A 26,644-nucleotide genomic window follows, 5' to 3' on the forward strand; every position below is an offset into this window, starting at 1 on the left:
CCTCCTTTTACCTGTACCCAGCCCTGCTGCACAGGGAGATGGAGAAGAGAGACCTCTCTTCTTCCCAAGCCTTTGGGAACAGCATTCACATGGGCAAAGGCAGCTGGAAGATTTCCCTGCAGCTTCGGAAAGGAGGAGCTGGATTCAGGTCGAATGACAACCAGAGTCTTTATTCCAAGAGTCCCTTAGGATGGTTGCAGACATACAGACACACGTACATATTTACACTCTTACACACCTCACAGAGTCTGAACCAATAAATTAAAACAAAAAGAGGGCAAAGGGGGGGATTTTTTTTTTCCCTTTCTTTTTTTTTTTCCTTTGTTTTTTTTTTTCTGTCACGTAACAAACAGCAACTCCCCGAGGTGAGGCTGGGGGAGCCAGCTGGAGGATGGCAAACAGAAGCCAACAGGGACACAAGCTTGGCCCAGAAGCTGCAGCGCCAGGGAGCGCGCTCAGGTCACACCCTGGCTTCGATGCACTCCAGCTGGACCATCTCATCCAGCCGGCAGCCCTCGGCTTGGGCACAGTGGCTCAGGTGGGCACTTGGGCTCTGGGCACCTCTTGCTCTGGGGGTCTGTGGGCAGCCTGCTGCAGTCTGACAGTGGGGGGACTCGCACTCGTCCGAGGTAATGTCCGGCACGTCGTCCGACTGGCTGTCCGAGCTCTCCAGGTCGCTGCGGATGCTCTCGGGCTGGGCCAGGGTGATGTCCCACGTCTGGCTGGCAATGCAGTCCTTTTGCTCACAGCTTTGGTGTTTGCACGTCTGCTCCTGCTTGCCGTCCTCCTCCTCCTCTTCCTCTTCCTCCTCCTCTTCCTCGTTCTCTGCCATTTGGGTGTGGACGTGCAGGGAGTCCTCTGTGCTGCTGCCACTGGTCAGCTGGTAGTGACTGGGTTTGGCTTCAATGTCCACCTGGATCTCCATGTTATTGCACTCCCTGCAGGAACAACCACCCTCACGTTACTGGGAGCAGTTACTGGGTTCAACTGGGCTGTACTGGGAGGAGCACACCTCCCAAACACGAGCACGATGCTGCTCATCACCCCACGCCTCGCTGCTCTCCTTGAATCCTCCTAAGAGAGCCAAGATCACCCCCAGGCTGAGCCAGGGGCTGAGCTGGGAGAGCTCCAGAGTCCCTCAAATGGCCAGAAGAGCCCCTGAGGGCTGTAGATCCCTTCCCCAGCCTCCACACCACACAGATCTCCTCCCCAGCTAGGAGAAGGATGGATCCCTGGAGCAAACACAGCCATCCCACCCACAGCAGCGCTCACAGAGCGTGCATTTTTCCAGGACACTCTCCACCAACGCTCTTCTCAGCATTCCACATCCTCCCACCTGTCCTGAGGGTTGTAGGAGCTGATGATGGAACCAGCCATGGCTCGGGTGCTGGCGTTGTCGCTGATGGCCCCCAAACTGACCGAGTCTTTGGGGAAAATCTCCTTCTGGACATCTGCCTGGACCTCCAGCCTGCAAGAAAGAAGAGGATTCCTCAGAAATGCTTTAGATGCACCCAAGGAGCACCAAGCTGTCCCTGCTCCTCACAGGAAATCAAGAATCGCTGTGAGCTGGCATAGCTCAGAGTGACAGGAGTTTAACCCCAGTGGTTGCTCTCATTGAGTCTCATTTTTGGCTCCATTTAGGTAAATCCATTCTGTTTTCCATGACGAAGGTGAAGCCGTGTTTACATCCATGACTCACACGATTCCTGCGAAGAGCTGATTTCCATGGATCTCGCACAGAGCTGTGATTACATCCTGGCTGCCACATCAACACGTGGCTCTAATTACCCAGCAAACTGACTCACAGGCAAGTTGGGAGGAAAACTGTGGTGTAACCTCCTGACTTGGAGAGCTGTGACCCTGCTTGCAGAACAGAAAGCATCAAAGCCTCCAGGCTGGGATAACAGGGCTGGAATAGCTTTAAGCAGGCCAGGCAGGAGCTCTGTGCTGTTCCCAATTCAGCTGAAGCATCAGCTCTGTGGTCTCAAGGAGCTCAGTAGGGATCTGTCCTCCTTGCAAGAACTAGACTGGCACTGACTCCAGAAAGAGAATCATGGAATGGTTTGGGTTGGAAAGGACCTTAAAGATCACCCAGCTCCAACCCCCTGCCACGAGCAGGGACACCTTCCCCTAGACCAGGCTGCTCAGAGCCCCATCCAACCTGGTTCTGGAACATCTCCGAGGATGGGGACCCCACAACCTCTCTGGGCAATCTGTGCCAGTGTCTCCCCACCCTGGGTGGCTCTGAGCTCCAGATCATCCTGGGTGATCTCCTAGACCTGCTTATTCTACAACAGACCAAGGCACAAAAATACCACGACACAACCCCTGGATCAAAACAGCTTCACTCACACTCCTGGAAAGTTCCTTAAAATAAAGCCACTCAAACCCACACGAGAGGCCTTGGGAACCTCTCTGCTTTTCCCACAGTCCAGTTACCTGCTGTACTTCCCCTTGCTCCCTGAGAGGACCCCCCCGCTCAGGGTGCCCCCGGACAGGGCAGCGAAGCTGGCGGTCTCGCTGTAGTTGCCCTGGATGACACTGAGCCCGTCCGTGGGGCTGCCACTGGTGCTCAGCACGCTGGTCAGCCCCTCAATGCTGCTCTCTCCAATGCTGGGGTTCTTCAGGGCTCTCCAGGCATCGGCCACTGCGAGGAAGGAGAGCACAGGGGTTGGAGCACTTGGCTGCGATGTCTCATCTCAGATTTGGGAAACATCAAGACCTCAAACCATTTCATTACAAGAGGCAACAACGAGAGCATTTTGCTTCAACCCCTTCCCATCACCAGTTATTACCTGTGATAGGTCCATCATCTTCATCAAACTCGATTTTCACTCCCTTTCCGTTGGCTGTGCTGACCCCACAGCCACCACCCCGGCACAGCGAGATGGGCACCACCCCATAGACGTAGGCCAGCATGATGGGGACCCCAATTCCTGGAGAGGAGGATGAGCTGGGTTAGGAGGTGCTTAAAGATGTGTTGGGCAGACAGAAAAGATTTTTTAGGGACTCTTTCAGTAATGTTTTTGTTGTTTTTAAAGGTCCCACAGTTCACAGTTTTGCAGACAGTGGAGGAGCCCTTTGTTCAGAGTGAGGGAACCCCAAGAGCACTGAAGCCCCAAGACATCAGCCACCAAACCATGGCAGGAGACAGCTGCAGTGTGACAAGGGACTCCAGGATGGGTTGTGGCCATCTGCACCAAGTGGTGCTCCAGAGAAACCCTGTGCTGGCTCTGGAGCAGCTCGAGCCCATCAGGATGTGAGACAGAGCGTTGAGCCCAAACCCACACACAGCTGCACTCTGCAAATTGCCCTTTGGCCACCCCCATGGCACAGGGCTGGGCTACCCACTGGTCTCAGTGGCTACTGGGCCAGCAGAGGGGATAGGGCTGAGCCCACTTACCAACACTGACAGCAGCAATGACTGGGGAGGCAATGACAGACAAGGTGACCCCACCAGTAATGGCCAAGTTCCTCTTGTGCTTGGAGGTTTTCTTCCCCTCGTATCTGCTGTGAATCTGATGGAAGAAGAAGCACCAGGTGAGAACAGAAGACATCTAGAGGACGTTAAGAAGTGATTTTACAGCCTTGCCAGACGTGTGAACCCTTGAAGAACCTTATTTTGAGCACAGATCTCCTCACAGAGCAGACCTAGCAGGAGGGTCTGTGTTGAAGGAGAAGAAGCAACCACAAGTACGGGGCTGATGGGCTCAGAAGGGACCCCCAGGGTGCTCATGGGTCGAGGCAGAGGCACAAGAGAAATGCAAAATGCATTTGGGAGGACTCGAGCCCCTTCAGGCTACCAGGGCTATCAGCCACCACCTTCCCCCTGCCCACACAAAGCCCAGGAGATAAGAGAAGCTATAGAAGAGAAAACTGAATTTGGGTTCTATGACAAGATCCACCCTTCCTATCAGCTCTAAATTTCTGGTCAGCACAGGGAACACCCCAAAGCCTTCTGCCCCCCACACTCACCTTCCTCCCGACGTACACAGGGATGCCAATGACCATGGCAGGAATGGCAATGCCAGCGATGAGGGAAATGCCCACAGGGGCTCCGATCAACGTGCCCAGCTGCCAGAGAATCTTCTTTTTACGACTCCATGGCTTTTTGCCCCAGAATGTACAGCCAGAGGGGCTTCATGGAAGGGAAAAAAATTACATTAGCACTCCAGCAGTTCCTAAAAGCTCCTGAGAACCCCAAGTTCAACTTGCACATGAATAAAACCCAAAACTAAGGAAGCAGGTAGACAACACAAATAAGGTTTCTGTCCTTTTTTCCCCCAAAAGGTGAGCACCACACTACTGGGTCTATGTTTAATACTCAGTACACCAAAAACTCTCAAAAGTAATTGTATCAGGAGCTTTGTTTAGTGTGGGAAGAACATCTGAATGCTGTACAGTGGGAAGAGAGTTCATTCCTTTGGGTCAGAAACAATAAATATATACAATACTGCTGAAGTAAGAGGGTGAAAGTCCAACAGGGGCAGTGAACTCCTCCAGGCAGCCTGAGAGAGGCAGGTGCTGCTCACCTGAGGTAATGCAGATCCGAGATCTCCTTCATGCAGAGCCAGCAGAACTCACAGCCACACACAGCACACGTCATGTGGTTGCAGCTGCCATCGTTCATCTTGATGATGTAAGCGCTGCAGCGTGGGCACGGCTTGATGTCATCGGCTGAGGGGAGGAAACAAGGAATTCAGATGGGATCTCTGCTGTCAGAGTGGAGAATCAACCGTTCTCATTAAGGATTGAAACTGAAATCCGTGTTTTCTGTGTGGCAGAACACCTTTGCTGCTCGCAGCGGGTGGTGTGTGTTTATTTTATCTCAGAGGAGATAATTTGGATGTGACAGACCCCACCAACAGCAGGGACTGGGAACAACAGCCACTTTTAAAAGCTTCTTCTAATCTTGAACGGGATGTATTCCAGAATTCAAGCTTAAACACAGGGAACAAGTCATACCTGCCCAGCACAACGAGCCATTATTGAATTGCTCCACGGAGGTGATTCATGGGCCAAGAACAACACAACAACTGGGAGAACAGGCACTGGAGAAACCCCAAACCGGGCCTTTAAGGGATCAGGGGCTGCAGCTGCAGAGGCTGCCCAGGCCCCAGAGCCTGCTGCTGGCAGAGCAGGATAAGGGGCTTTCATCCCTTCCTTAATTCAGGCATCATCTGATGGTGGTTATGCAATCGCTGTGCCGTGGTTTGGGGCTCTGCTGGCCCCTGCGAAGCTCAGCAAGATAAAATCCAGCTGTGAGCCCGGCTCACACCTTATTAATCACCAGGCTGGATCCAGCACGGCAGGGTGGGGAGAAACCACTGTCTCAAAAACCTCCCTTCCCGTGGCTAAGTGCCCTTTCCTGGCAGGGATCTCTTTTAACAGGACACAAAAACTCATACACTGGGTTATTCTGCTGGCTGGGGCAGTATCTATGCTGTCCACTCTTAGGGTTCTCTAAACTGGGAGATGTTGGACATAGCCACACCAGAAACACCCACGATAGCTCCACACTGAGTGAATTAATATTTAAACTCCTCACACAGAAGTAAAAACGAGGTATTTTGTTAGGGGGTAGGGCAGGGCTTTATAAAATGGCCTCACTGCCCACTTCCAGAGTCAACAGAGTTATTTTTAAGGAACACAAACTCAGCAGACACAGCAGCTCCTACCAGGCAGCGGAGGAGTTCTGTGGGTTGGCATTTTTTTGGTACCTGCCATTGCCAAGACCTAACAGTGCACAGAGCACAGCTCCCCACACTCAGCTGGCCATGAATGCTGCTCTTCACGACCACACCAGACAACTTTGAAGCTGCAACAGTAAAAAAGTGACTGCTTGTTCAGGGTTTAGATCAGCAAAAAAGCGAGAACGTCCAAGATCAAAAGAGCCACAAGCAGAGCTGGGGAGTTGCCGTGACACAAAAGGACCCAAAGCACATCATCACCCACTGATTTGTTTGGTGCTGCTGGAAGAGATCAGATGTGTTCTAACACACAGGAGGAGGGGAAATGACTCTGAGCTTCACAGCTGCTGGAGAAACTCAGGGCACAGGCTTTGAGAGGAGGAGGTTTGCACAGAGCTGACTCTTTCTCAGCACACACAAACAGGCGAGCAAACAAAAAAATCAGGGTGTGACTCTTGGGGCAGAGAGTTGGAGCCTAGTGGGTCTCTCCCAGCTTGGGATATTTAATGAAAAATGGGTAAACCCATACCCAGCTTGGGATATTTAATGAAAAATGGGTAAATCCATACCCAGCTTGGGATATTTAATGAAAAATGGGTAGATCCATACCCGGCTTGGGATATTTAATGAAAAATGGGTAGATCCATACCCAGCTTGGGATATTTAATGAAAAATGGGTAGATCCATACCCAGCTTGGGATATTTAATGAAAAATGGGTAGATCCATACCCAGCTTGGGATATTTAATGAAAAATGGGTAGATCCATACCCGGCCCGGACTCCTGCCCGTAGCTGAGGCCCGATGTGTGCTTGGTCCGTACCCGCAGGGTCTGTGCCCGCTGCTGCCGGGCCATGTCGCAGGTTTGGTTGGGGTGCCATATCTGCTTGCAGTGGTAGCAGAACTCTGTCTGGCAGCCGTCCCTCTCGCAGGTCAGCTTGGGGCAGCTGGCACAGCCGTAGGCGATCACCGCGTACCTGCGGGGAGGAGACGCCGAGGGGATTAAAACACCAAGTTACCAAGTGAGAGTCCTTGCAGGACATCCAGAGCCACCAGCCCAGCTCCCCCATCTCACTCCTGATCACTGCTACAGCAGCTTCCACACCAGACACATTGCTGCGCTCTGCAGGGCCTGAAATGAAGCTGTGCTAATTGGGTTACTCGGGGCAGGGACCTTCCACGCAGGCAGCTGGAGATGCTGAGTTGTTCTCTCCTCAGTGACTGCTGGCAGTTCTCACTGGCAATTCAAGCAGGCCAGATTTGTCTGGCCCAGTGTGCCCAGCTAACTCCTTGCTGTCTCCTCCCAGGATGGGCTCTGGCTGCTCGTTCCAGGCACACACATCCCTCATTCCCTTAGCACAGATCTATGGGTGGATGTCTTGTGGTCCAGAGGAGTCCAGGAAAGCTGAGCTTGTCCTGGGCACTTCTATCAGCTGAATGATTCTAAAAAGGTGGAATAACAGTTCCGTAAGTCAACAAGCAAGCTCCTGATGATCTCCACAGAGCTTCCTTTTCCAAAGAGTGGTGAAGAACAATGCCCTGCCTTTGGAACAAGCCAAAACAAGTAAAATAATCAACTGTGCAAGACAGAGAGGCCAAGCTCAACCAGCTCACCGTGACAGCAGTGTGACACTCCCAGAAGGAAGTGTCCTGTGTACCCAGCAGCCTGAGCAGCATCAGCAAGCAGTGCTGCAGAAATCTGACTGACTGTCGCTGAGGATGAGGCTGTTTCCATTGGCAGGGGCTGACATAAGCAACTCCAGAAGTGCCTTCCCAGTCCTGCAACACCCATATGGCAAAAGGGAATTTTTGTTGCTCATCCTCAGTATTTTTGCTAGTGGTCAGAGGAGAATAACTCCTATTTAAGGTTTCATATTTGGAGCTTGTGTGGCTCGAGTTGTATTTGCCTCTTCTTCTCCGAGGCAGCAGCGTGAGAACCACTGAATGTGTCATACCACAATGATTCATATCCCGTGGGAGTTTGAGCAACTTCATCCTGCCAGGCTACGACAGCATTGCCAAAGAAACAACATCTGAGGGCTGGCAGGCATGACTGCAGCTCTACCTGAGCATCCCCACACCTGCCCCTGAGCCCAGCAGGAGGAGACATGGGAAAATCCCATCCCTGGAAGTGTCCCAGCCCATGACTGGATGAATTTTAAGGTCCTTTCCAACCCAAACCACTGTGCTCCTGTATGATAATTCTGTGATGCAGATGGCCCAGGGGGTTGGGAGGGATGAATCTGACTCCTGTGCACCTTTTTAAGGAACATCCCACTAAATGTCCTCAACCCTCCAGCCTGCCCTTGGCAAAACAGAAAGGGAAAGCTTCCTCTGCCCAGCTGTGTTGTGACACTGCTATTTCAAACCATAAGAGCAGCCTAGGAGAGCTCAGTGTAATATATTAAGAAACCCCACACTCTAAATTAACTCCTCACACAAAACTTTGGGTTTTTTTAAACACTCAAGAAATTAAAATCATCAGCATTTATATTTTATTACTGGAGCTGAAATGACAAGTATCATGCACAAGCCCACAGCTGTGGGGAAAGAAGCTCCAGGACTGTCTAGTGGGGGAAGAAATAACACATCTCCACGTCAAGGTCAACCAGAAAGTGGATTTTGAAGTGAAATGCTGAGGAATAGTGATGGCAGGACCTGGATGGACAATGGTTCTCCTCTTCCATTGACCTCTTGACACACTGCTGGCTTAAATGGCCTTTTTCAGGCTCACACCCAGCAGATAAGAAGGGAAGCTGAGTTCTCCTCCCTGAGTTTTCCCCACAAAGCAATTCCTGAGACCCCAGGAATGGCACAGCTCCTCTTCCAGCCCCCTCCTTGGACAGCCACGAGTTTCCTCCGTCCCTCCTCCTGCCCATTCACAGATCTCAGCCCACACAGCTCCGTTCTCTTTAAAGGTTCTGTTTTTCTCCCAAGCTCTTGGGAAGGCTGCAGTGTGACAAACACTAGGCAGCAATACCACCTGATTGTAGCAAAGGGGGAAAGAAAAAAACCCCGAAGCTGCAGACACAGAAAATGATTTGTTTTGCAATTGATGGCGCATCCATTGACCAGGGTTTCCATGGCAACACGCACCGGTGTTGTGCTCTCCTCCTCCTCCTCCTCCTCTCGGGCAGCACAGCCCAGGATCTTTCATTTAGGAAACCCTGCGGGATGCGAGGAAGGCACAGGATGTTTTTATGGTCCTGTCACAGCCCTGCAGCTCCTTGATGCCACCACCTCGGTGGGGGTGACACCCAGGCCTGTCTACCTTGGTGGTGTTGGGAATGATACAACTTTTAGCAATTTTTTGTTGTTGTAACTTCACTCAGGGGTTTTGTTTGCCTTTGCCCAGGTGGAGGGGAATTGAAGTTCCTCTTCAAAAGCCCGGGTGAGCTGAACATCAACAGATTGGGAGGAGCCAGAAGAAACAAGAGATAAACGGACATTAACAAACATCACCCCCTGGTGACGCTGGAGACATCTGGTCTGGGAAAAGATCGATAAGAGAACCAAAGAATGAAGGCCGAATTAGCATCGAATGGATCAATAAACAATAGGAGATCGAATTATTGTGTAATGATAATGATCATTAAGACCAATGAACAGAATTTCTCTGTGGTTTTTAATGTATAAATATGTGAAAAATCTGGTAAAGAACCAGGTGGGATGGAAGGATTTTCACTGCACAAGCAGGGCACGTGTGGATGAAATTATTTCTGCTGCACATCCTGGCCAGAACAAAGAATAAAGGATTCTCTGACACTGAAACGGCGTTGTTGGGGAGTTTCAGTTCGGGTGACAGTGGTGGGTGACAATCAGTGACAAGCATTACTCTGCCGTGCCCCCAGCCCTAGGCTCCTGTACTCTGGCACTACTACAGCGGGGAAAGCCCGCTGTAAATAATTCATACCCTGATTTTACATAAGCACAGCCACACAAGCTCTGCCGGGAAGAATGAATAGGGTGATTAATTCCTCTCCCTGCCGGAGGGCTGATTCCAACAGCCTTTGTTCGAGCGCTACAGACACACCAGCAGCGCTGGTCCACGAGAGCTGTCTCCAACATCTCCAACTGCCCCGGGCTCGCTTCTTGCTCTTCTGAGCAGCTGGGAGAAGGATAGCAGCACATCACCTGGCTCATCCTGCTCGCTGACTAACCGGGGAGGAGGCTTTAGCTGAGAGAAGGAGCCGTGTGTGACACCAGCCTGCCCAACCCTCCCCAGAGGAAGGGCTCAGGCTGTCACAGAGACAACGCCCTCCGGGCCGCGCTGGAGCTGGCTCCTTCCAACCAGCCAGCCCGGGTGACGTCGCTGTTTGTACACCTTATCCTGGGCACGGATAACATCACAACAGTCAAGGAGCTGAGATTTGGTGAGCTGGAACCGGATTTTCTCTAGCCGGCTACTGGCAGAGGCATTCCCTCGGTGGCAGCACAATCTGCTCTATCTCCCTGATCTTATCCCCAGCGCTGCTGAAGTGCCGAGAGCCTGCACTTGATTTGGCTTCAGAAATGAGCAGAGGTGTTGTTCGCTGTTAACTTCACCCTCTGAAGGAACAAGCCCTCATACAGGATGCTCAAGAGGCCGTGAAATGGGTAACCTGAGCCAGGTTCGCTGATTTGCATAGGAGGCCTATTACAAGGCTCTGATTAAATCTTCACAATCCTCCCACCACCTTTTCCATCCCGACTACTAGGTCAGACTTTCATGTTCTTGCTACCCAAAATTGCCATCCAAGCTGAGTTGTAGCTCAACTTCACAGCACTTCTCTTAAGTTCCCCGACAAAGCCCTTTTCCAGGCAGCTTTGGCTCACACCCAAAACAGAAACCTAACTGATCGTTTACAAGAAACGGGAAGAGAAAATGAAAGCAACACATCCGAAACTACGCAGTCCTCAGGCTTGGCTGGGCTGACTTCTGGACAGACAGATGTTTCCTCACTTGGGCAACGGACAGTGAGTCAACATCACTCCTCTCTGCCGTGTATTCAAGTCCTCACTGGAAAAAACTGACTGGTTATGGTTTCTTCTTCCCCACTTCTGGAGGCTGCAGCGTTGTCCCCATGCAGTGTCCCCAGGACTGGCAGCGAAACACACAGCTGGGAAAGTCCACACTTACCATTAGTGCAGAAAAAAAGGTTTCTGTTAAATTAGGGAAACGATGGCTCTGCTAAAACCCCCTTCAAGTCATATCGTTCCTACCCAATTTGTCTGTGTTTTCACAATCCCCAAGGTCAAATCCTGGTGCTCAAGAGAGATAATAGGGATAGATGGAATTTTGGTACCCAAAGCTTAGCAGCTGTCCTGAACAGACTGCAGATAAGCAAAGAACCCCTGCAGCGAGGGCTCTTCATGGGACACAGTAGGACCAGAAGTGCACCAACAGCAGCACCCTACTGAGGGTGAGCCACCCTCGCTGTGCTGTCCGGGGACCCACGCGGGGACGGGCAGGACACCGAGTCCCAGGGCCATCCCAGCTGGAATGCCATCCGCAGGACCTGCTGGGGATAGGCAGCAACTCACAGTGGTTTCCACTTCACCCAGTTATCCCAGCACGTGGCGGGGACAGGCAGCATCCCTCCAGGGCGGGGATCCACCTTCCCCAAGACATCCCAGGACAGACAGACAGGGCAGCATCCTAAGGAAACAGCAGGCTTCCCCAGCCAAGCTGTCCCACGATGGAAGGGACAGGGGTCTCCCCCTCCATACGCTGTCCCAGGATAGAGAGAACAGCACCCTACGGGGACAGCAGGTTCCCCGCTCCCCAAGGTGTCCCAGGATGGAGAGACGAGCAGGTCCCCCGTTTCCCGGGCTGTCCCAGGCCGGAGTGGAAGCATCCCACCGCCACCCCTTGTCCCCCGCAACACTCACCCGCAGTCGGGGGCCGGACACCAGCGGCAGTCGGGGTCGGCGGCGAGGCAGCGGCGCAGCATGAACTCCTCGTACTTGGCGACGAGGTGCGGGGAGTCGCGGAGCAGGCGGCGGATGTCGGCGGGGTTGAGGCGCTCGCTGCACTCGGGGCAGCAGATGTTGACGCGGGACTCGGTGATCTCGATGCGCAGGTACTGCCGCAGGCAGGCCCCGCACGACCGGTGCGGGCACGACAGCAGCCGCGGCGCGTTCTCGGCCGGCTGCCGCACCAGGCACAGCGGGCACTCCAGCTCCTCCTCGCCCTCCGGGACCACCGGAGCCTCCTCGGGGGCCGGCGGGGGGGGGGGCGGGGGCGGCGGGGCCGGCGGGGCGGCGGGGGGCGGCGGCGGGGCGGCCGGGGGCGGCTCGGCCTTGGCGCGGCGGCGGCCGCCCGCGGCGGAGGCGGCGGCGGCGGAGAAGACGCTCTGGAAGGAGAGGCGGCGGCGGCGGCCGGGCTTGGGGCACTTGGCGGCGGCCGAGTGGATGGATGAGGAGCGCGGCGATTCGGAGTCCCGCTCGGAGCCCATGGCGGCGAGGTTAGCTCGGCGGTGTCACCGGCGGCGGGGTCCGAGCTGGAGGCAGCGGATCAGTCCGGGGGCTCCGGGCGCCGCGTCTCGCCGGGCGCTGCCTCGGCCGCGCTGTAACGAAAGCGGCGCCGGGTCCGGGTGAGCGCGGCCCCGCCTCGCACCTCCCCGCCCCGCCCCGGGCGCGGCCGCCGCCGCCGCCATTTCGGTTGTGGGCAACGCCCCCGGGCAGCCCCGCAGCCCGTGGTGCCCGCCAGTGTCCGTGTCCCTGTCCCACGGCTGCGGTGCCTGTAAGTGGCTCTGAAGTATCTCAGCGAGGTAGAGCTGAGCCTTTGCTCTGCTTTTGAGCTCCCCTCAGCGCCTCCATCTCCCCTCAGCGCCATTGCTCCCCTCAGCGCCTGGCTTCCCTCAGCGCCATTGCTCCCCTCAGCACCATTGCTCCCCTCAGCGCCATTGCTCCCCTCAGCGCCATTGCTCCCCTCAGCACCATTGCTCCCCTCAGCGCCATTGCTCCCCTCAGCGCCATTGCTCCCCTCAGCGCCATTGCTCCCCTCAGTGCCTGGCTCCCCTCAGCACCATTGCTCCCCTCAGCGCCATTGCTCCCCTCAGTGCCTGGCTCCCCTCAGCACCATTGCTCCCCTCAGCGTCATTGCTCCCCTCAGCACCATTGCTCCCCTCAGCGTCATTGCTCCCCTCAGCACCATTGCTCCCCTCAGCGCCATTGCTCCCCTCAGCACCATTGCTCCCCTCAGCGCCATTGCTCCCCTCAGCACCATTGCTCCCCTCAGCACCCGACTCTCCTCAGCATCCCGGTTCCATCGGCATCCCTGGCTTCCCTCAGTGTCCCCATGTCCTCTAAACACTCCTGTGTCCCCTCAGCTCCCCATTTCCCCTCAGCGCCCTGGCTTCTCTTGATACTCGGCCCTCCTCAGTCCATGGCTCCCCTCAGCACCCCGATTCCCTCAATGTCCCATCTCCCTTCGGACAACACTCTCAGGCACATAGTGGCATTCCTGGGGTGTGTCCTGTGTGGAGCCAGGAGCTGGACTTGATGATCCCGATGGGACCCTTCCCACTCAGCTTATTCTATGACTCTCCCTTCAGCTTTCCATTTTCTCCTCAACATCCCTCACTCAGCACTGCCATAGCTGCCTCACCCAGGGCCTGGAATGGGGGGAATCTTCTGGCTGCATTGTGCAGAAAAAAAGGTTTCTATTTAAAAAACCCTAGGGCAGTTTCCTTTTTAACATCTCTTGTTGGAGAGAGGTCTCTATAAGCTCAGGAGCCCCCTCTAAATCCATCCATCCCAGTGGAGCACCTTGTCCCTCACTGTGTGTCCCTCCTTGATAATGTTTATGAAGATCACATAAAGATTTACTCAGCTGGGAATTCCTTCCCGAGTGCCAGGTTTGGAGGCACTGAAACCACAACCCACATTTTCACTGCACTCATGCAGAAAGTTAAAAGCCTCCACTTCCTTCCAGGGTTGCCCCATGCCCAGAGGGGTCTGCCAGCTTCTTATCCCATCCAAAGGCAGATAAACTAACAGGAAGGATGCTGCTTCTTATTATGCAAGGGAGGTGAAGCAGAAAGATCTGCTGTGTCTATGAAGAGCCTCTTAAATCAGCACAGAAGGAGCTGCCTTGCCTTAGACTGTCAGCTCTGACTGGACAGACTGTGGTTATTCATGTGACAAGTGTGGCTCCATCACTGTCTCCCAGCTATCACCATTCCTGAAATCATCTCTCTCAGCAAAGCCTGTTTGCATGATTATTATTACTGGGATCCTTCCAGGAGCTGGGATGGGAACAAGGAACCAGGATTTCTGTGCTGGTGCTGCTGGATTGCTGTAGGCAAAGACCCCAGATCTGTCGGCACAGCAGGGATAATGATGACACTTCCCTGTCTGATGGGTGAATGAAGGCACAGAAGGAGTAAATCACCTGCACAAATGAAGCTTACTCCTCTCCTAAACACCCTGCAGCAATCCTGCTTTTCCTTGTGCAACTTCTCCATTAATTCTGTGCCTGCCATACACCCTTCCTTACTGCTTATCCCAAGATGTCCTTTCCCAGAGATTGCATTCCCCAGGCATTTGTCAGCTCTTCACAGTCCTGCCACAGTACACAGGGCTTTGGACCAGCTGGAAGCTTTGGACTACACTTAGGTTTGGCCTCAGAGTGGTAAATCCTGCCTGGGATCAAAAACCCTGTTAATTAGCAAGTTGATTTGGCAAGGGCCAAACAGCTCTGCTCCAAGAGAAGCAGGGATGCTTTGAGGGTGTCTGTCACATTTTCCTTGAGCAGTGAGTTGCTGAGCTGTGGTCCTTGGGTAGGCATGAAAATTTCCCTGACACTTGTGGTGTGGAGCTCCCAGAGGAAAAGGAGTTTTTCCTTGGAAAAGGATGGCCAGATGAAGGGAGGGATGTTCTATTGGTGCAAAACAAGATTATATTAGAATTAACTACTCCTGTCTGAGACAAGCCAGGTATGAGGCATCTTCAAATGGCTGTCGCTGCTCATCTGTAGCAGGGACTGTCTTGCTTTGATGATATCACTAGAAAAATCACACTCTTGACTGAAACAGAGAACAGAGAACAGGACTCATGTGTGGGACGGATCTCCCAGACAGCGCTCTGCCAGCTCAGCCCTACGTCCTCTGCAGCGCAGAAGCACAGACTCTAATTGTGGGAAGGTTTCAGCTAAAAAACTAATGTGAGACAGGCCTGAATTACCAGTAGGGCAGACACAGACAGAGAGCAAAACCATCTGGAGCTCCTGGGAAAGGATGGGCTGATGGGGCAGAAATGACTTTTCATTGCCTTATATGAGGAATCATGATACCAACAAGGCTGGGGGAGGCCAGCGTAAATCCAAATGACTTCAGAGCCATCTTCCCTGCTCACAAGCTGTGCAGAGCTCTTGCCAGTGGTTGTATATTTGAGGGAACTCCTTGCTTTTACGGAACTCTGAGACACAGATTTCCAACTGTTCAGACCCTGCTGTGGTCCAGACATCCCAGCTACTTAAAAACCAAGTTCTCCGTGGCTGAGGTGTTTCTCCATGGCGAGTTTCCACAGCCCTTGCCAGGAGCAAAGGCTCCTGCTCAGCGTGTTCCTGACTAGCAGTTTGAACCCGGTAGTTTGTTTTGATTTAAAAAAAACCAAAACAAACCCAACCGAAAAAAAAAACCCCAAACCAAACAGCCAGGAACTGGAAGGAGAGGGCAGGAAAGCGAGCTGCCAGGAAGGAAAGAGGCTGATTGGAAAGTCACCGGATTGGAGTGAGATCAGATCAGCCCCTCCCCGGAGCTCCGGGGAAGCTGCCACCAGCCTGACCGTTAAACTGGGGGATATTTGAAAAGATAAACCCAAAACAAACAAACAGAAAAGATACAGAAGCGGGGGGGCGTGTGGGGGATTCAAACGCTGCAGCGAATCATTCTGCAAATCCCAGCTCCAATAGGCAAATTTGCTTTTGCTTACGCTGGCAGAAAGCTGGAAGATTGCTGACTTCCGACCCTGCTGGATTTGGCACAGGCGACTTTTAAAGCTGCCTGGAAGCGCCGTATCCCCCAGGAAGGCTTCCAGGGAGAAGGCTTTGTTCAGCCACCGGCTGAACCCACCCCACACTCCCCAGTGCCGTTGCCAGGCTGGATGGAGCCACTGCGGGAGGCTGAGCTGGGGTGGACCTGCTTTTGGGAGGTATTTCTCTGGAAAGAGAAATACCCTCGACGCCCACGCCCCAAAAACCCCCTGCAAAGAAGAGCGACAGCTCTGTCGCTGTCGAGGAGGAAGAACCTCTGGTGATGTAATGAAAATTCCCCTTGGTAATTCAGAGAGTGAAAGCAGAGGCTGGGCTGCTGGGAAGGAATTGTAAAACTCAGACTGCATGGAGGAACTGGGGTGTGCCTGGCTGGGAATATCACTGAGGTGGGAGACCGGCAGGAAACACATCGGTTTGAGTTTGCAGCTGATAAAATTGAAATTCCAGCTCCTACCATATCCCCTTTTCCCACCTTTCCCCCCTTCCTGGTTACCCAAATATTACAGGTATGGGAAATACCTGCCTGTTGCTCTACCCCCTGGCCTGCAGGACACAGGGGGTGTTGAAACAGCTATTTAAGGATACACAAAGATCCAATCTGCCTTAAATCTCTGGAATGCAGGCACTGAGGTGTGAACCTCTCCCCAGCACTGAATATTTTCTCTAGAAGTCCGTGGGTCACCTCGGGGGTTTCTCCCACTTTTCCTAGGCAAGGATGGAGGGTGTTATTCAGGAGGGACAGGCTACATTGCAGAGCAGATGGAGTTAAGAGAAAACCCAGCTCGTGTTGCTGCTTGCTGATGAAATGCGGGAAGGAGGGGAATAGCTCCTTACACCAGAAATTCTTCCTTGTTTTTGCACAGGGACACTTGGGAATGACTCAGCTCTGGTTTTGCTGGGCAGGTTGAGACCTTTGGCCCTATTAAGGTGGGACAGTCAGGGCTGTTAAAGGGATACAGGTGCATCAGGATGCCAAAAGGCAGTTTCAGAGGTCTCTCTGCTGAGGACCCACCATGGGACCCACCTGAGATGTGCTGCACTCACAGCATCTGGAAGAAGATGAGAGGGACAGAAAGATCCAAGTAGCACAGAGGTCTTTTTAAACCTCTCAAAAGTCCAGTGTGAGGTCTCCCCCCAGCTCCCTGCCCCAGAGAGTTGTGCCAGGGGCACGTGGGCTTCCCTACTCCTCTTTTAGGGGTCCCAGCTCCAGAGCAGGGATGTCAGTCTTGGCTTGCCTGAGGCATTCGGGACGCTGAACGTTCATGGGGAGCAGCTGTGATTGCAAGAACTGAAGCTCATTGGGGTCATTTTCTGCCAGGGCCCCGGGGAAGCACTGGGTCATAATGACATGCACTGTGATCATTTGTCAGATGGAGATGTCATTAACGGCCGCTCATGTCTCTCCAGGGAAGACACCCAGGGCTGGGGAGGGCTCTCCCCAGTGTGCACATCTCTGCCTCTATCCAGTTTGTTTGTGTTCTGTTTGCCTCTCCTGGTCCCCTGAGATGTGTTCAAGGGAGGAAGGAGATGATTCTCCTTGACTCCTCTTTTCTCTGCTGGACTTAACAAGGATTGACGTTCTTTTAAATGAAGAGGGAGAGGCAGGGGATGGGAGCTGTGGGATCAGAAATGAAAGGCTCTTCCAAGAGAATTTGTTCTGGTTTAGTCTGTGGTTACACCTCCTCTCCCCTCCATCTCCCCATCCCACTCTGCTCCCTCCTAACACCCACACGCGCACGGCAATCTTCCACTCCCTGCTGTGACTTTCTGGGGAAGAGGCTGTCATGTGAAATCCTGGGAGAGAGTTACCACATGGAGCTCTCTGAAAGCATCAGAACAGGCCTTGCAGAACAGGCCAGCAGCCGGAGGAACGCTGCTCTCCCCCTCCCCGGAATCCGGAGCGCTCCTCTCATGGATGGGAGGTGGGGGAAGCGGGGAATCATCTTGTAAGCTTGGGAGCCGCCTACATACATGGCAAGTCTTGTCAGCAGCTGATAAAAGAGGTGGGAGGTGGGGAGATTTCGAGGGGGAAGAATGTGGAGGTTCTCATGCCCACGTAGCTCCCCCATCCTGTCTTCTGCAGGGTTCCCACAGCTGGGATGGCCACGGGCTTGGGCCCATTGGTGACACACGTGCAAGTGAGGAGAGACCCCAAAAAGGGACTCGGATGTACTTCAGCAATGACGCAAAGGTAGGGATCATTAAGCAATTACTTATAATAGTAATTTGACATGCTTTTCCCTTCTACAAAAAGCAGCATTTCCTTTTGTAATAAAAGCACAGGCTGTTCCGTGTTCTTTATTCACCTCCACGGTCACTGAACAGCTTTGGGGATAGAAGTGACAATGATCCCTGCTCTCAAGTCACTCACCAGTGACCTGCTACCCTTAATGATGGGGGATTTATAACTGAGAAGGTTTAGCACTGTAGGGTGCTGCCATCAGGATAGGGCTGGCCAGATCCCTAGGGCAGGAGGAAGGAGCCAGACTCCCTCCTCACCCGAGTCATTAAATAGACAATTAAGTGTCTGATGTTGGCATAAACACAGGCAAATTAGTCACTGGAGAAAACCTCAGTGCCTGTGATGGCTGGCTGTGGTTAGAAGGTGGTGGTGACAAACACCTGTGACAGCAGAAGGCCAAGAGGCATGAAGATGGCATGGCATGCTCCTGGCCCTGGAGTATCTCCCTGATGCCAGCTGGTTTTTGGGGTGCTCAGCATCTTGCAGGACACGAGCAAACCTGGCCACAGCAGAGGCAGCAAGATCAAGGCGAAATCTTCAGGAGGAGCACTCATGGAGAGCTAAGGAAGAGTTTGTCCTGCCCTTCAGAGAGCAGATGCACAAGGCAGAGCTCTGGCACGGGCTTGGATTTCTACAAGGAGAACAGAGTGAGGCACTGGCCTGGTTTCCAGGAAAGGAGAACAGTGTGTCACAGAGAAGGCATTGAAAAGACCTGAGGCTTCTGCTCAGCTTTCGGTCTTACTCCTGCAGACACGTGGGTGCTTGGGAGTTCAAAAGGCTGAACTGGAGGCTGTCCTGCAGCTGGCAGAGGACAAGAAGCTGTGGGCTCCTCCTGCAGAGCTACTAGAGCAGAGACCACAGAGGGTGTCCCTGCTTCTGCTGGAGATCCCTGCTTGGCTCAGCATCAATCCCTGCAGCACTGACCTTTGCAGTGGGACTGTGGGAATCTGAGGTGGACAGGAAGGCTTGGTACAAGGCACCATCTCCAGTGCCCAGAGCCCCCAAAAGACACTGGCAGCCTTTCAGCAACATCTCAAAACCTCACAGGATCTCTGACATCCTCTCCAGCTGGTGCATCCCACAGCACAGGTAGGGCTGGGCACACCACACGTTTCCTCCAGCCGACCCACCCATTTCCTATTTTCTGCAGACATGACAACTAGTGAGTTAATCCTGCAGGCCATAAACTAAGCTGTATTAGCAGACACCATCTGTCCTTTTTCATTTGCTGATGCACGACCTATTTTGCTGTGTAGCAGAGCAGGCACTGCAGTTTCGGGGCTTGCACGTTGCAGTGTCCCTGTTGCCAGGGCATAATCCACTGCTCACAGGGACCTGCTAGTGGGAGAAAGCTCCAGTGAACTGAGCACCACTGGGACCTGCTGCCATGGGCAGGTGGTGGATGAAGCCTGAACCCATGGCTGCTTGGCCTCCAAAGAGGTTTGGGCTTCAACACCATGAAACACCTGGGAAGGGTCTCAGAACTTCCAAGGACAAGAGCACGGCTGCCCCCAGCAGGGTCTCCTGAAGCCCCTTCAGTAATGGCCACATCCACATTCCCTCACTTATCAGGAGGTCATGGAGAGACCTGAATTCTCATCCCAAAGTGGGGTTTGTGGAAACATGCTCAGCACTCCAGCCATGCTGCTCCAGCCTGGGGTAATTCCCGTGCTTTATAGAGCTGAGCAGTGGCAATCATACCAGGATAGGGAAAGACAGGAAGAGAACTCTTCCTTTATCCCTCTGGTCATGTCTTGGAGCAGTGTGGTGACCCTTGCCTGGGTACAGAAGTACAGACATTGTGAAAGGTCGTAAAACCATCAGGGTTTTCCAAGCCACTGATTATTTGACTTTACCAACTCTTGAGGCAATTCCAAAGGTTAGTGCCTTGCTGCAAGAAGCCTCCTGAATTTACCAACTTTTAATTTAACTCAGCGCTGGCAGCAGGAATTTTCCCTGAGTTCTGAAACAAAAAGCCAGGAAATTCTGTGTCTGTGTGCTAAGGAGTCAGGAGGGAGCTGAGTGCAGGGCTGGGTGCTAAGACACTCATCTGTTCCTCAGAACCAGGATGAACACTGCTCACCCCCCTCTGGACTCCCAAAATCAGCCAGAGAATTTTCAGCGTCCTGCCTCACTGCATGAAAGCGGAAGAGACAGTGGAAGGAACTATTCAGATTGACCTTGGCCTTAGCCAGACCACTTCTTTCTGAGTTAGCTCAGTTGCTTTATTTGGGTTTTCCAAAGAACTCCCAAGCTCCTGGCTAGGATGTAGCCCAAATCCACCCCCTTCTGTGCCATCAGTGTCCTCTGAGTACCCAGCTCTGCCAGAAAGCTGGCCTGGAGTCATTCTCCTTTCCTGCTAGTCCTGCTCTTTTCTCCTAGGAACTGGCTTAAGCTCTGAACTCTGGGGTTTCCTACCCTGAAATCTGTGGTAACTCTGCACACTCTTGCTGCCTGCAGAGGTGTTTTACCCCTCTGCTGAGCTCTGTACCCTCAGCTTCCAGCAACAGCAAGCCCTGCTGTCTCCTTCCCGCCTTCCCCAAGCTTTTCCCAGTGTTCCTTTGTGGACACTCTGCATCAGATGTGACAAGAAACAATGACTTTCTACAACATACCTTGGTGTTCCTGCAAGCTGTGCCCCCCATCCTGCACTGGGAAAAAGAGAGCTGCTGTCAGGATCTCTGTGCTAGACTTAGAGTTTGGGATGTAAATCCCCACTGCACAAGACTGATCCCAACTTTTCTTCTTTCTCTCTTTGAGCTTTGGGAGGAGAACTGGCTCAAGAATTGTATTGATCTCAGTCCAGGAACAAACGTTCCCCTTCCACAGGCCACAGCCTCTCTCTCCTGTGTGTCATGTGAGGAAGAGGAGCAGGGAAAGGCAGTGCTTTGCCAAGACTAGAATGTACCCAAAGCTGTGACTGCTGTCAGGAGGTGAGAAGAGGAAGAAAGAGCCCGTGCGGTCAGCCCTGGAAAGGGCAGTTCCTGCTGAGAACTGCCTGGGGAACATTCCCATTTTCATAACCAGCAACAGCTGTGAAAAGGGGAAAGAACAGTGACTCTGGACCCTGCCAGCAGCACCTCTAGCCTGCAGGCAGGCTGGGAGAGCAGAGAGAGCTCCCAGCACAGCCCCCTGGCCCCGCAGCAAGGAAAACGTGTGTCATTTTCCAGAGGGCTGAGCCAGCATTAACCAGGTGGGAATGTATGAGACTCTCACTCTGAACATGTGCTTGCTCAGGGTTCCCTTGTCTCAGCTGAGATCTTTCCCCAGTCTGACCCTTGTCTGCCAGGGCCCTGCCCCCAGCTCAGTCCAGGGCTGTTCCCCCTGTGCTCTGTTCTCTGCAGCAGAACAAGATGGGCAAAGGGAGAGGGGAGCTGTAGTTTGTCCTTCATTCCTGGGCTGACATGGAAAGGCAAATGGGGTTTGTTCTGCTGGGTTTTGCTGCTGACCCATGCCTGCTTTCCCCCAACCTGATGCCATGACCACAAGCCCATTCTCTCTAACTTCAAGCACAACCCACCTTTACCCCGACCAGAAAATTCTTCTACTCCCTCCCTTCTCTCCCTCAGCCCTTCACCCCCATGAGAAACACTCATCCCTCTCTGGGGCTTGTAATCTGTGGGCTGTCTAAAGCAGTGATTGAGCAAACTGCCCCCTGTGCTGCCTCAGGCTGGGCTGTGCACAGCAGAAAATTGAGTAGGAGTTTTCTGGGGCAATCAGTGTGCACTGAGACCTCAAAAGCTTCTCTGAAATCAGGCCCTGCTGTTGCTCCAGAGCATCCTTTTAACAGGGAGGCAGCAGCCTCTCATCTGCCCAGCCCTGACATCTCTGATCCGGGCTGCCACCCCTTTTCCCCTGAGCACCAGGAAAAGTTCAGTGCCTGACACTGAAACAGTGGTAGCTGCCAAAAGCTTCTCAGCTGCCCCTGAGTTACAGGAGCCTTCCCTGCAGTCTCTCAGGAGGAGCTGTCAGCAAAAACAGCCCTATTTAACTAGAGCAGAGACAGCCTGGCTTTGCATGGCCTCCCTCTGCCTTTCCCTGCTCCCCTGGAATCAGGCATTCTTTGGGAAATGCCTCTCAGGGCAGCGCTGACTCCTGCACTTCCCCTGGATGTGAAGCTCAGCCGCAGCAGCATGCAGGTGTTCACGTAGCTCTGGGTCCTGCTCCAGCTCTTCCCTCCCCCTTTCATGGATCTCCTGCAGGATTCATAGCCCAGCACCCAGGGGTGCTCCATAGCCCCAGAATGGCGCCCTCAGCATGGGATGAGCAGCAAAATCGCAGCTGGAAAATCTGGCAGTGGACGTGGAGCAGAGCCCTGTCCCCGGGCTGAGGACCAAGAATGCCTCTTTCCCATCCAACACGCCAAGACTCTGAGCCCTGCCAAACCCCAGTGTTTGTTCCTGCATTTGGCAAGCAAGGGATGGCAACAAAAGCATGTGCGAGGCAGAAGGAGTTCAGTGAAGGAGGGAAGTGGGTTTCTCTTGGGTCTCTGTGACCTTTTCTGGTTTGGAAAGAACAGAGATGTGCAGAGATGCTCACAATGCACAGCAAGGCTGTTTCCACTGCCCCAGCAGCAGAACAAACCTCATGGCCTCCTTCAGTCACAGGAAATTTGAGCCCAGAGCCACATCCCAGCCTTTGGCTGCTGGAGTGGAAGCAAAAATCCAGCTCCTGGGAGTCGGTGCCTTTGCCTGTTTGCAAGGAAAATTTATGTGCAGCCATGGAACTTCACTATGGGCGCCTGGTCTTCCATCCCTGGTTCTCTGGGATACAGCTCCTGCTGTGGGATGGGAACAATTTTTCTTCAGCTGGCAGCAGCTGAGCTAAGTTGTCTTGGAGTCCATGGACTGGGAGTTCTGTCAGCAATGCCCTTGGCCACGAGGATCCCATCACCTCTCTCCTTAGAGAAGCAAGCACAGAGAAGGAGCTGTTGGGGTAGGGCCAAGAGAAGGGCTGAGACTGAAGATTCCAATGACTCCAGTAGTTTCTCTGTGTGCTTCCAGCCCTTATGGCTTAACCTCAGAGAGAAAAGTTGGTGCTGGCAGTAGGAAAGGAGTGGGGCTCTGTGCAGGTAAATCAGGAATGTGCCTCGATCCTTTGAGGGCTGAGAGTCAGGAGCAGGTTTACAGCAAAGATAGAAAAGCTGATTTGGCCAAAGGGATAATATTTCTGTTGGGAACCAGAGAACTATTGATTACTCAAGTAACCTCAACTATTTAACAAACAGCTACCTCAGCAGAAAGAAATTTCAGCCTGGCTTTAGGGAGAGGATTGAGGGGACTCCAGGGTGGCCAGGCAATAGTAGGAATGTGTATTCCCGCTGTCCTTGGCTCTCCTTGCTGTGCTGCTGCCCTGCCTGCTCCCAGTGGCACCAGATAAGGAGTGAAACCAAACACAAGGTAGGTGCCTGTGAGTGTCCCTGACAAAGGAAGGGGTGAAAATGTTCACTGCAGCAGGGTTGTGGCCAAGATAGACTGTGAAATAGGAAGGATTAAAATGTCTCACAGGACCTGGCTCAGCTCCCAGGGTCTTCTCTGGACACTGGCACAAAGGCAGCTCCTCCTGATGCTTCAGGTCTCTGCAGAGGCTCGCAGATCCATAGCACTTTTCCCAGGAGGGAGCACGAGTTCCCAGTTATTAGATTTCTGTCTTATTGTGTGCCTGGCAGTGACAGCTTGTGGTGGGGGCTGAACACACAGGTAACAGAGCATGGCTGTGGGGACAGGTCACACCAAGGTACCGGGAACATGTCAGAGCCTCAGCTGCTGCAGCTTATGTGCAGATGCCAGGCTTTGTAATATTCACATGATCATCTCTTTTGCAGTGTAGGCAAGTATGGGGGAAAGCAAGGAGAGCCAGCTGAGCCATGGAGAAGGTCAAGGACTAGGAGGGGGTGACTTGGCCTTTCTGTTTGTGAGAGGTCCTGGTGCCATTCTTGCACAGAATTTTGAATAACCTTGAAAAAAATCAAGTTGGAACATGACTTTGAAGCAGTCCCGCTGCTGGTCATGCATGACCACAACCTCAGGGATGAAACTGCAGAACAGCAGCGTTAACTCCTCCCTGCACCCTTCCCAAACTGGCCCTGGGAGCCCGGATCAGGCTGTGCCCAGTGAGGTCCCACTTGGAGTGCCAGGGCCCATCCCGGGCTGGCTCCCTCCCAGCACAGCTGCCCTGAGCAGAGCAGCTGACGGGCCCTCCCCTCCCTGCCTGCCCGTGCCAGAGCCTTGGAATGCAGCTGGCCCCACAGGCACCTGGGTGACAGCACTGCCTGTCACCCTCCAAGCGTGGGGCTCCCACCCCTTGCTCCCAGAGAAGCCCGACAGAGCAGCACAAGCTTTTGCTGTTGGCAATTTCCATCCCATAAGCAGCAGCATGGCCACCTGGGCCACTCCCAAGTGGTCCCAGTAGACCTAGCATCTGTGCCTTGGTGGGGAGGGATTGTGCATCACACAGCAATCACTTCCCTAATTAAAGCATATTTGTGCTTCTTGTTGGAATTGCGCTCTCAAGCACTCCTGGCTGCATTTATTTCTCCATGGCCCCACTGGGTCATGGCCCCCAGCCTTTAAATGCCTCAGGAAATGTGCTGGTTCAACAAAACAGTTGTGACAGGAGCATCAGCCTCTCCCTGTTCTTGGGTTTCAAGCAAGGTTTCTACTTTGTGCCTCTTCTATTCCACCCCTGTACTGATTTCTGACACCCACAGGGGTCACCAGCACTGGGCTTTTGACCCCAGATGTGTTTTCCTCAGTCAGAGACACACTGAGAATCTTGACAGGCCATAATCAGCTCCGCACACACGAGTGGGGTGCTCACAAACTCATTTTCCAGTTTGCTAAGGCTGCGTAGCCTGAGTGTGGGTGTAGAGTCCCTACACCCCACTGCTGTGGGATGGGAGCTGGGAACCCACAAGCAGCAAGGAACCAGCCCAACTCTTGGATTAAGAAAAAAGATGAAGTTCCCCCCCAGGACCAGGGGCCAGCACAGCACACAGGTACTGCTGAGCTGCTGCAGGGCAGAGGTGACCATCACCCTTGCTCCCTCTGCAAACAAAACAGATCCCGTTATGCAACCCTCGTGCTAAAAGGCAACGCGACATGCAGAGAGGCTTCAAGGACTTTGTAATTTTGCCTTCCAGGTCTGCAGATCCCCAGGATCCACATCCAGAGAGCTGCTGGCAGTACCCGTGTACCTGGCTGCCTTCCCCAGAACTATTGGTGCTGCACAGGTGTTGGGAGTGCTGGGGATGTGCAGTTTAGGATTCCCACCACAAACACGCTGCTGGGCTCGGTCCCAGTGCACCAGCTCTGCTCAGTCTCCTCTGAGATAGATGCAGCTCAGGGGATGGAGTCTCAAACTTCTGATTCATTTCATCAATGATCCACGCTCTAATCCCTAGGGAGAACTCTGCTCCCCTTCTCCAGCCAGGGACCAGGGCTGCTCTCCAGTCCCTTTATCCTGCTATCTTATCCTGTTCTGGATATCCTGTTCCTTCCTGTTCTGGAAGTGCAGGTACTCCTGGCTCTTCCCAGCACAGCACCAGTGACACACACACTGCTCTCCTGGGGGGAAGCATCTGCACCAGTTTCTGCACCAGCCAGCTGGACTCTGACCTGCTCTCACTGTCCCACAGCCAAGCCCTGCTGTGCCAGGCTGTTCAGGCATTGTATAATATTCCCAGGAGCCATCCCCCAGCACCGCATCACCCCGAGAGATGCCGAGGCCGGCGCTGATCCCACAGCAGCTCGCGGAGCTCCCCCCCTGCCCCGCGGCATCCCTTACCTGTCCCCGGAGCCCACTCCCGGCGCCGCGCTCTCCCCTCCGCAGTCTCCCCGCTCTCCCTTTCCCACTCCCCTTCCCTCTGCGCCACCTCCCCGCGTGATGTCAGCGCAGCCCGGCCCCCGCAGCCTCCCCAGCGCACCCTCCACGCCACGCAGCCGCCCATCGCATCCCGCTGCTGCTGCTGCTGCTTCGCTGCCCAGCGTTGCCACAGCGACAGCAGGGGAATCCCATCCTCTGCTCCTCCACCTTCCAGGGCCTCGCTTGGTATCACCCACTGCAGCTCTTCCCAAAGAGACCGCGGGAAGGACGGAGCGACAGCAGGGGACAGCAGCAGGGAGCGGCCGGTGATGGCCTTGTGGCTCAACAGGGGAAGCAGGCTCAGAGCAAACAGGCTCTCACCTTACCCACAGCAGTTCCACCCGTGTCCCCCGAGCGCTTCCCACCTTCCCACTCCCTCCATTCCTCGCTCCCAGGCAGTTCTTTGTTCCTCAGCCCCACGCTCTCGCTGTTTCAGGGCTGTGCACATGAACATCGTGATGGCACAAACTCCCCACAGACATCTTTGGAGTGGCTTCTCCTCGCCCCCACATCAAGGTCAGAGATCAGGTTATTGATCAGAAACTCAAGACCAGCTCCAAAGCAGACCATCAGGAGTCGGTAGGCTCATTACCCCTAACCACAAACCCACAGTGAAAGGTTTTCCTGCAATGCCTGTCGCCAATGGTTTCATTGGGAAGGGAGAAGGACAGATACATTTTTAGGACTGCAGCACATTTTTAATGGAAAGAGATGGCCCAGGGCTTTCATCCCTCCCCCCATTCAAGATGCTGTTTCTTTTCAGCAGAAATATTGCTGCATTAGAGAACAGGTCACTTCCTCTATCAGTGAGAATTCAGTGTCCTATTTGATGCTGGTCCTTGTGCTATAAATAGGAATTTTCCCCTTTTATA

General features: G+C 53.5%; 1 protein-coding gene across 1 annotated transcript; it reads right to left on the reverse strand.

Annotated features, from left to right (window-relative positions):
• Nucleotides 1-149: 149 nt before the first annotated feature.
• On the reverse strand, nucleotides 150-25,791 carry RNF19B (ring finger protein 19B). Its single transcript, XM_088067417.1, has 10 exons — nucleotides 25,695-25,791; nucleotides 11,560-12,236; nucleotides 6,460-6,665; nucleotides 4,533-4,677; nucleotides 3,976-4,138; nucleotides 3,404-3,518; nucleotides 2,796-2,936; nucleotides 2,440-2,647; nucleotides 1,337-1,468; nucleotides 150-938 (listed from the first exon to the last, which is right to left on the reverse strand). The coding sequence occupies exons 2-10, from the start codon at nucleotides 12,123-12,125 to the stop codon at nucleotides 461-463; spliced, it is 2,154 nt and encodes a 717-aa protein (XP_087923543.1). The 5' UTR covers nucleotides 12,126-12,236; nucleotides 25,695-25,791; the 3' UTR covers nucleotides 150-460.
• Between the last annotated feature and the right edge of the window lie 853 nt (nucleotides 25,792-26,644).

Source organism: Pseudopodoces humilis, chromosome 27, assembly GCF_049639895.1.
Source record: "Pseudopodoces humilis isolate 2021_Gansu_Grassland_sample_001 chromosome 27, ASM4963989v1, whole genome shotgun sequence".
Lineage (NCBI taxonomy): Eukaryota > Metazoa > Chordata > Aves > Passeriformes > Paridae > Pseudopodoces > Pseudopodoces humilis.

Coding starts and splice junctions, on each gene's coding strand:
- RNF19B (XM_088067417.1), bottom strand. CDS start 12,125: ATGGGCTCCGAGCGGGACTCCGAATCGCCGCGCTCCTCATCCATCCAC. Junction 4,678..6,459: donor CGGGCAGGAGTCCGGGCCGG/GTATGGATCTAC, acceptor TCCTCCCCTCAG/CCGATGACATCAAGCCGTGC. Junction 2,937..3,403: donor CATTGCTGCTGTCAGTGTTG/GTAAGTGGGCTC, acceptor CCTCCTCTCCAG/GAATTGGGGTCCCCATCATG.